The 10,763-nt window shown below is 39.3% G+C and overlaps 1 protein-coding gene across 2 annotated transcripts in view; it reads right to left on the bottom strand.

Annotated features, from left to right (window-relative positions):
- exoc6b (exocyst complex component 6B) overlaps positions 1–10,763 on the bottom strand; it is a 170,133-nt gene that overhangs the window by 106,338 nt on the left and 53,032 nt on the right. For both annotated transcript variants that reach the window (XM_051722276.1, XM_051722363.1), the window contains exon 7: positions 632–805. In XM_051722276.1, coding sequence (XP_051578236.1) covers positions 632–805 — 174 coding nt within the window. The remainder of the gene's footprint in view (positions 1–631; positions 806–10,763) is intronic.

Genomic DNA, 10,763 nt, shown 5'->3' with positions numbered 1-10,763 from the left:
GCATTGCAACAAATTGCTTCTCTTCTCTGCAAACGATACCAGAGACAATAGCGAGAAGGACAATTAGGATATTTAATTTAAGAAGAAAAAAAAAATCAGTGAGCCTACCAACTGAAACCGGGACATTTTACATTTTAAGAGAAATGTCGGGAGACCTGGACAAACCTCTTAAAAACAGGACTGTCCTGGGTAAACCGGGACGTCTGGTCACCCTACTTAAACACAATGAGAAAACAATCCCTCATGCAACATTTAATGCCATGACCTTATGAATTTAAGACTTGTTGTTCCGATGTAAGACATTTTTAAGGCCTTAATTTGCGGAAGTGCGAATTAAGACCTTTTTAAGACCCGCAGAAACCCTGATATTTTTTATTTTTTTCAGTGGTCGGGGTGCCGTGCGGGAAAAAACACTATAAAGCAATGCCGCAGTTTTAAAAAGTTTGGGAAACATTGCTCTAAATCAGCGCAGAAAATGGGGGGGGTGGACTATCTGCAGGTTCCGTCTGTGCCTGTTTATCAGTTTCATAAAAGGTTTGCACAAAACTAGACTGAAGACAATAGTTGAAAGTCTTGATGCCTTTATTTTGTTACCATCACAAACTCCATAGTGTAAGGTTTCCTCTCTCACCTCATCTTTCTCTGCATCCTCCACATCTAGTATCCCAGAATCCTTTTCTGAGAGGGGGCTGCTTCCAGTTCTTTCCAATTTTGTGCCTGAACCTTCGTCCTTTCGTATCCTACGTCCTCTCGCTGACCGCTGCTGTGATGTCACAGCATTGTCACGAGAGATCTGAGCCTGCGCCTGGAAAAAAAAAAAAACGCAAACAAATAGCAACATGAGCAGGGACACATGGAGAGACACAAGGTTTTGCACAATAGTTCTTGGCTGCACATTTGTTTTGGTCTTAAAAGTTTTAAAAAGACAAAGAATCCAAATGAAATCTGAATAAAACTAAATTAAAAACAAAAAGTTACACCAATAATGCTGAATTCTGCTGATGAGAATGATTGAGAATCTCCGTTAAAAATACATTAAATGTATTCAAATTATATACTACAACTAAACAAATGATCAATGGGGGGAAAAAAAGAATTAGTGCATGTAGTAATTAGTTCTACATGCACTCAAAAAGAAACATAGTCATAACCTACATCAGTCATGTTCCCTATGCCATTCCAACTCAATAGTGATTTGACAAATTGCATCTTTTCTCATAGGTGCAAACAAAGGGAAAGGTACCTATTAAAAAAAGAAAGACTCCCCATATGCAAAACATGAGAGCAAGTTTGTTTTCTTCAGTAGCGCACTATTTTTTAATGAAGACCATCTGACGTCATGACTAAGGTCAATGCTCACACAAGCTTCTCTTTTCAGACTCTTTAAGTTATTTAGTGGGATGTTAGATTCAGACATAGAGGGCTCTCAACACAGACAAAAAGGGCCTCTTTATAGAAATTCTAAATGTTCTAAGTTCTAAATGTTCTAAAATGCACTAATTGGACGAAGACTGTGCGTTGTCTCTTGTATTCATCTTAGCATTGTGTTCTACTTATTTCTTTAGGCACGTCTGAAGTTTTAGTCCTCTTCTAATCTTGAGTAGAGGCATGTGCGTCATAGCGAGGGGGCATTGGATGGTTGCACATGAAGAGACCTTTCAAATTTGAAAATTCCTTCCCATTAAGGGCATCGGAACTGAAGAACTTTGTTACAAGAAGAGTTGTGAAATTCAGACCCCAATCATGGGTTGGCATTGGGGCATTTAGAGAAGGTCTTGATAGACAGACTTGCCTTTGGTAGCTTTTATATTATTTGTATAAAAGAGGAGCATCCCTCTTCATTTCACTAGTCTGACTTTTTTTCTACAAGCAAAACCATGAATGCAACATGTTGCAGTGGTGTTTTGTCTATTGTGATGTTTTTGTCACATTTTTTACACATTTCTTTAGAAACTCTTTCAGGTCTAGTCCCCTCTTCATCTTATGTGGATGCATTTGCATCAGAGTGATGGGGTAAGGCATGGCAAACCAAAGAAAGAAAGAAAGACTGCAAGAATTCCTTCCCTTCGACAGGCCCACATAAGGGCCCCTTTATAAAAGAACTTCTGAATTTTAAAATAAAAGCCATTTAGTTGCATAGAACGCAAACTGCCATTTCCAGTTTTAAACCATCAGAATGTGGCTCTGATGGGTCATTGTTAATGCAATGGTGAGCAGTCTATGAAAGACGCCAGCGCGTCCTGCTGGATTTTTTACTCATAACAGCAGAAACAACTTAAAATACTTTATTTGTGTACACTCACAATAGCAAAAAAAGCCTTGTACTTTTGAAAAATAAAGAAAATAAACGTCCTGGTTACTTTCGTAACCTCCATTCCCTGGTGGAGGGAACGAAACGTTGTGTCGATGTAGTGACACTAGGGGTCACACTTGGGAGCCCGAAACACCTCTGATCTTTGAAAAAAGGCCAATGTGAATTGGCGAGTAGAATTTGCATGCCACTCCCCCGGACATACGGGTATAAAAGGAGCTGGTATGCAACCACTCATTCAGGTTTTGTGCTGAGGAGCCGAGACCAGGTCCCGGCCATTTCAGCAGGTAGTTCAGCGTTGTGGCAGGAAGGACACAACATCTCGTTCCCTCCATCAGGGAACGGAAGTTACGAAAGTAACCAAGACGTTCCCTATCTGTCACTCGCTCGACGTTGTGTTGATGTAGTGACACTAGGGGTCCCTATATAAAACGCCACAACTAGCTGAACTGTGTTACGTGAAGTGGTGGTGTGTGACGGGCAGACTGCTGTGTGCCTCGTAGCCAGCATACCAGGCTGTCACGTAACCTCCCCCAACGCTCTTTATGAGCGTCAAACAGTCCTTCAGGAACAAGTCGACTGCTCAACAAATAGGGACAGGCTGGCCCAGCCGAGGCCTCTTTTCCTTCTCTTTTCTCCCCAAAAAGAGTGGAATTTGTTAACTGACTGGGAGCCCTAAGTGTCTACATCGGGGGGGTGTCACTCCCAAGGGGAAGACACCGCGGAGACCATACCCCGCCCCAAAAAAGGCGGAAATACATCACATGGTCTTACCAAGTTTTGTTGGAAGTATGTCATGTGGAGAGTCGCATGGTAGGTCCTACCCAAGGGGGGAGGACATTCTACAAGCATGGTGACCGGAGCAGAGGGCCCTCTGCTCAAGGAAGATGTAGTTTACCAAGAGGGAAGCGATTTTACGGAAGATATAACACATGGGGTTACCTATGGGGAACCACCGCATGTGAAGCACCTACGTCAGTACCTGTACTTAGTAAGTGCTGGTAAGTGCCTTACCAGCGCACTTACTGAGCCGGCAGCGAGTTTCTCCGCAAACTCGACTGCCACAGGGCTAAGGAGGAAAGTCATCCAGGGATCACAGTCTGTGAACACTACTGGGAGTCAAGAGCGTATGTCTTCCCCTCAAGGGAGGGGAAAGGCGCTATGTGCAAGCGGTACACCCAGCCAGCTGTCCCAGAACTTACCTGCTTGTGCCTGCCACTGCATGGGACGAAACCGACTCAACCCGGAGATTGTAGAACCTCGCAAAGGTGTTGGGTGTTGCCCAGCCCTGCTCTGCAGATGTCTGCCAAAGAGGCGCCACTGGCCAGGGCCCAGGATGCCACCACACTCCTGGTAGAGTGAGCTCATAACCCCGCAGGGGGTGGCACGTCCTGAGCTTGATATGCCCTAGCGATGGCGTCAATGACCCAGTGGGCGATCCTCTGTTTGGAGACAGTGCTTCCTTTCCACTGTCCACCAAAGCAGACAAAGAGCTGCTCTGAGCTTCTAAAGCTCCGTGTATGATCCAAACAGATGCGTAAAGCTTGCACTGGACACAGCAACGCCAAGGCTGGGTCTGCCTCCTCCTAGGGCAGCGCTTGAAAGTTCACCACCTGATCCCTAAAAGGGGTGCCATGCCCATCTCAGGACTCGAGTCTGAAGCCAGTGCTGAAGCGGTCTCATATGCATCAACCCGAACAGTGTGGCCGTCGCTGAGGATGCTATATGCCCCAGGAGCCTCTGAAAAAGTTTCAGTGGAACCGCTGTCCTCCGTCTGAAGGCCTTCAGACAGTTCAGCACCGACTGAGCACGTTCGTTCGTGAGACGCGCTGTGCAAAGGAGAGCAAAAAGGTAAGAAAAAATTTAAAGCACTAAACCGTAGAATGAGCAAACTACTGTATATACATAGTAAACACAATGTACAAACTATATACACGATAACTATGGAAACATAAATGACATTACGATCCTTTGTTTTCTTGTAGTTTTCTTTTTTTTTTTTTTTTTTATCTACATAGATTTTAATAACCACTAGATTAAACAAACTTGATGGGACGATAGGATTTTATTTGCAAACCTTGTTTCTAGCCATCGATGTTTCAAACTCACACTGCACATTTTCATCTCCATAAATACTCCTACACAGCAGTGTCTGTCCATCTATCCATTTTGATTTGAAAAACCTAAAATAGCAACAACTCAAAAGTTTCAGCAACGCTTACTAGACGTTCTTTAAAAAATGACCAGTATCAGCTGTCTGATGACACATTTTTCATGACCGATGAGAAATGATCGCTGTTTTGACTCCATCCAAATAGTTCCACTTTGCAAGAAAAAATACTACCTCTGGAGCAGGTACTAAAAAAGTTCCTTGTTTGGTTCAGGTGTTAGTTCCACCTGAAACTAGTTAATGTGGTGAAAAGCAACACGAACCTGAAATACAGTACTGTGCAAAAGTCTTAGGCACATAAGATGTTTCACAAAAGCATTTGTCTTAAGATGGTTATTTATATCTTCAGCTTTAGTGTGTCAATAGGAAATATAAATGTTAGACTCCCAAACATTACTTTTGCAAATATAAAAGATTAGAATAGAAGAACAGGGAGCCCTACAACAGATGTCATGGCCCCCACAAAGCCCCCCACTGAACATCCTGTCAGTCTGAGATTACATAAAGAGACAGAAGCAATTAAGACAGCCTAATTAGATAGAAGAACTGTGGCGAATTCTCCAAGAAGCTTGGAACATCATATCTGCCAACAACCAAGAAACACTGTGTCCATGTGTACCTAGGAGAATTGGTGCTGTTTTAAAGGCAAAAGTGGTCACACCGAATACTGATTTACCTTTTCTTTTATGTTTACTGGAATTTGTATGACATTAAGTGATAAATAGTTTTCATTTATGTCATTATTTTTGAAGACATCCTCATTATGCAACATTTTTCACAAGTGCCTAAAACTTTTGCACAGTACTGTAGTTCCAAGGACTATGAAAAGTTCCTGCAGTGGGAAAACACCTATCAGTCCCACCAGGATTTTGTGGCACTTTTTTCTGATTATTGCAGCTCAAAAGGAATGAATGTTCTGCAGCTTTGCTCAATAATTGCGATCACATTTGCAGTGTTTTTTGGTGTTATTTTGCAGTGAAAAATCACAAATAATCATAGTATACTTGTGGAATTTGTGTCAATGACGGTGTAAGTGCAACTGTCTGTAATTACTTTAGTAAATACTGAATATGCAGCTAGCAAGCAAAAATTAGTGATCGACCGTTGTTTTAAGAATCTAAAAAAATTATATTGTATTTTAAATGGTAGATAGCAGTTTCTTCTGATTTCTGTTTAGTCATCAAATTTAAGTAATTTATTTGCAAATGAAGAAATTGGAAGATGGAAATAACAGTACACACAGCAGTCCAGCAACCATGGATGGCATGTCCATGTTAGCAATCCCATTTTCTCAAAAAATACTGAATCAAATCAATTGTACATACAGTGCATAGTGAATAAGACATTTACGTATAGCACACGTGAAGGGCTTTTAAGTTGCACTCACTCGCTCATGTGGATCCAGCACGAGCAGCAATCTCCTGACAGTTTAAATGGCCTGGATCACCTGCTTGGATTGTCACGGACTGACCATCATGATTTTTGAACCAGAGGAAGTTTTGGTCCCAATCCTGAAGTTCTGATTCTGGCTGATAGAATGCGCACTTCAGAGGAAGATATTAGATGAGTGCTCAACAGGAAGAAAACACTGGATTTTCGTGAGGTTCGTGAATTACATCTTTATAAACGAGATATCTGCATATTTGCAGACGTTATATAATAGAAGTTTTATTGATATTTGCTTTTTAATCATTAGAAAAGTTACAGGGAACTGTTGAGGAGAGACTGTTAGATCCGTGCTTCAGAGGAAGATTTATGAGCGCTCCACAGGATGCTGGATCTGCTGAAGTTGCGTGAGGTTGATTTATTACATTGGTTTAAACGAGATATGCGCATATTTGCAGATGGTATATGATATTAGTTTTATTGATATATGCCTTTTTATCATTAGAAAAGACAGTTAAAAGTTAAAGGGAACTGTTGAGGAGAGAGAAGGAGAATGAAACAGGGGAGCACTTTATTATGAGCTCAAACGTGTCTGCCGCGGCACTGATATGCGGACGGTTTAAATGAGACTGTGTTGCACACTATTATTGTATTATTCTATTATTGTAGTAGCATGATGGCACATAACAACAAAATGAACCATGACTGGTCGTTTACATGTCTCAGTAGCTTCACATGTAAGCAGGCGATACTCAGCACCCTCAAGAAACAAATCGGCCAAAGAGGAAAAATTATCGGCCGATACCGATAATTACAAAATTCAGATAATCAGCCGATTTATCGGCCTCAGCGATATACCGGTTGACCACTACAAAAAAAAAAACAAAAAAAAAACATGAAAATACAATATATTTATTATGTGAAACCCGAGACATGGCTAATATGAGTTTAATGGAAGACTCTTAATTATTTTTGTTAAACGTTTCTGCCTCAGACAACGCAAGTAAACTGTGCCTTTAGGCAGCTTGGAAAATTCCAGAAAATTATGTCAAGCCTTTACGCAATTAGCTTCTGATAGGAGGTGTACTGAACTGGAGGTGTACCTGTGGATGTATTTTAAGGCCTACCTTCAAACTCAGTGTCTCTTTGCTTGACATCATGGGAAAATCAAAAGAAATCAGCCAAGACCTCAGAAAAAACTTTGTGGACCTCCACAAGTCTGGTTCATCCTTGGGAGCAATTTCAAAACACCTGAAGGTACCACGTTTATCTGTACAAACAATAGTATGCAAGTATAAACACCATGGGACCACACAGCCATCATACCGCTCAGGAAGGAGACGCATTCTGTCTCCTAGAGATAAACGTAGTTTGGTGCGAAAAGTGCAAATCAATCCCAGAACAACAGAAAAGGACCTTGTGAAGATGCTGGAGGAAACAGGTAGACAAGTATCTATTTCCACAGTAAAACGAGTCCTATATCAACATAACCTGAAAGGCTGCTCAGCAAGGAAGAAGCCACTACTCCAAAACCGCCATAAAAAAGCCAGACTACAGTTTGCAAGTGCACATGGGGACAAAGATCTTACTTTCTGGAGAAAAGTCCTCTGATCTAATGAAACTAAATGGATTCGAACTCGCGATTCCAGGAGTGGTAGTCAGCGTCAAAACTCGCTGAACTACCCAGGCCCCGATATTTCACATTCTTAAAATAAAGTAGTGGTCCTAACAGACCTAAGACAGGAAATGTTTTCTACAATTAAATGTCAGGAATTGTGTAAAACTGAGTTTAAATGTATTTGGCTAAGGTGTATGTAAACTTCTGACTTCAACTGAATATTGTTTGTTTCTTTATTTGTTGTTACTTTGTATTTGTAAAGTAACCTTGAGTGTATGAACGGTGATTAAAAAACTACTATTTACTATAATTACTAGTCAACACAAACCAATCATGCATATGTTTTTGCTTCTTTTAGATCATACAAAATCTTTTGAGTAATTAAACATCATTAAAATCATTTAGACCATTTCAAGGACTATTCATCTGTTTAAGGAAGTGACGCCTTTGTCTTCCGACTAGTTGTCAAATTCATTCAAAACAACAATGTTAGGTGCTTCATTCATTGTGACTAACAAGATTAATATTAATAACATTAACACTACTGTCATAAAATATCATTATTAAAATGTGAACCATGTTGTTCAGTGGCTGGATGCTCCCTAGATGCCTGGAACTAATGGAAATTAAAGTGTTTAGAGTAACAAAAAAGCAACCACAAATGCAGTGAAGCAAGACAGCTAGATACATGCAGTACTAACAACTGTAGCATACATCTTATCTCTGGAGGGTTAATGACATTTTTGCCAACTAATAGTAAGTTTGATGGGTAGAGTTTAGCTGGCTAGTTAAGTCAGAGTATTTCTTTATGGGCTCTAAAAGTGACTACAGATCACTCTTACTATAAAGAATGAAGCTGCGCAAGTCATTTACATTTACATTTAGTCATTTAGCAGATGCTTTTATCCACAGCAACTTACAATTGAGGAACATATCAAGCAATTTTTCACACAAAAGTCTACAATATCTGCAGTATTGCGCTGCCAGGATCTCAGAGTAGCTGGAGTAGTATTAAAGCTACCGCAGAAAACAAAGAGACACACACAAAAAGTTTTTTTTTTTAATATAGTTAAAAAACCTTACCTTGTCTGCAAGTCACGCACTTGCAGTGTTAACAGCTTAATTGTTATTATTAAGAGCGATCCAATATTCCGGACTTTGCAACTGAAGAAAAAATTATCAGCATCTAAACTACGAAAACCTTTCATTGCCTCTCTTGCGTTGAAACGCTGAGTATCAAGTCACAAAAGATGTCATTACATCCTTATTTAAAGGATACAGTAATGACACCTCATTGTTTATTTTCAGTTGTTGCACATATCTTGTTTGTTCTGTTTTAGCTATACTATAAAAGTACACACTAGTCATTTTATTTGGACTGTTCTGGGTTATAAAATGCAGCTACTGGAAATGCTTCATGGTCAGACATGCGCAGTAGCATTCCAATTCCTTTGTTATTGATTCCATCCTTGAAATAGTCTATATACAGTAGGGTTGCTTCGATACCAAAATCTTGGCTTCGGTACAATACCAGACATGGTACCTCGGTATCAATACTAAATCTGTACTATAATCAACAAATAAAAAGCCTCAGATTTTTGATGAAATTACACAGAATATTACGATAAAAAAAAAAAAACTGCATAAAGACTCAAGCGTTTTGCGCTTGAATTTTTCTGGATTCCATGTTAAATGTTTTAATTATATGTTATCAAATGGTGTTTGATCAAATTGATACATACAGCTTTAATCAAATAAAAAATATATATATATATATATAAACCACCACATCCTCACACAGTTCTACACCTGCACTGTAGAGAGCATCCTGACTGGCTGCATCTCCGCCTGGTACGGCAACAGCACCGCCCACAACCGCAAAGCACTGCAAAGGGTGGTGCGAACTGCCAGACACATCATCGGAGGTGAGCTTCCCTCCCTCCAGGAAATATATACAAGGCGGTGTGTGAAAAAAGCTCGGAGGATCATCAGAGACTCCAGCCACCCGAGCCATGGGCTGTTCTCTCTGCTACCATCAGGCAGGCGGTATCGCAGCATCAGGACCCGCACCAGCCGACTCCATGACAGCTTCTTCCCCCAAGCAATCAGACTTCTGAACTCTTGATCTCCCACGATCAAATACATCAGCAATGCACTTTATTACCCTTACTCTTATATCTCACACCGGCCTGTCATAAATTATATTATTATTATATTATATTCTCTCTTAACAACTGACTATCAACCGAAAGCCTGAATGTCAATACACTACAATACTGTACATTCTATATATACTATATATACTTTTTTATATATTGTTATTTTTATTTTTATTGAATAATGTGTATCTATATAGTGCGTATTGTATACTGTACAGTGTATGTTATTATTTGTATACTGTTGAGTGTAATTATTTGTATAACAGATGTTTAATTGTGCTGTGTTAATTTGATGTTATTGTAAATTGGTATATGTCTCATCACTGCTATGTTGATCGGAACTGCACCCAAGAATTTCACACACCATTGCACTTGTGTATATGGCTGTGTGACAGTAAAGTGATTTGATTTGATATATATATATATATATATATATATATATATATATATATATATATATATATATATATATATATATATATTCTTTTCTTTTTTTTTTTTTTACAAAAAAATTGCTCTTTTATTTTTGGTAAATTAAAATGCTGCACAACAGAGCTATCTTCACAGTATTAATGAAAAAAATCTGATTCTGATTACCTGTGGCACAAGGCTGCTATGGCTGAATAACAACATGCTGATAAAACACTTGCATTTGTGATATTGCTTACAGATAATAACAATAATAATAATATTAAAACAACCATTTAATATTTTAGAACTGTTATTATGAGTGTTATTTCTACTATTTGAATATTACATTTTTATACAGTAGTTATATTTTTCTGTCTTCAATTTCAGGCATCCAGTTGAATAGAGCTTTCATTTAAGCGGGACTTTTATTTTGACAGACCTTTGAGTTTTTCCTGTTTTTGATGGGTTTGTTTTATGAAGCTTTCCATTAATGCTGGGATACTCCAGTCATGAGGAGTTCTTTTAAGTGTTAACAGCCGTTTATACTCTAAACACATTGCATGTGTGCGCGCACGTGTGTTTGTGTGAAGCAGATGACAGAGCAGAGCGGCACCTCTGGTTCATTCTGTAGTGTGCAGCGCATATGACTGTATAATATTTAATTAAATTACATCCTTCTGCTGTTTAAAGATCACACTTGGCCATATC

This window comes from Myxocyprinus asiaticus, chromosome 1, assembly GCF_019703515.2.
Source record: "Myxocyprinus asiaticus isolate MX2 ecotype Aquarium Trade chromosome 1, UBuf_Myxa_2, whole genome shotgun sequence".
Lineage (NCBI taxonomy): Eukaryota > Metazoa > Chordata > Actinopteri > Cypriniformes > Catostomidae > Myxocyprinus > Myxocyprinus asiaticus.
This window is presented reverse-complemented; position numbering and strand designations above follow the sequence as displayed.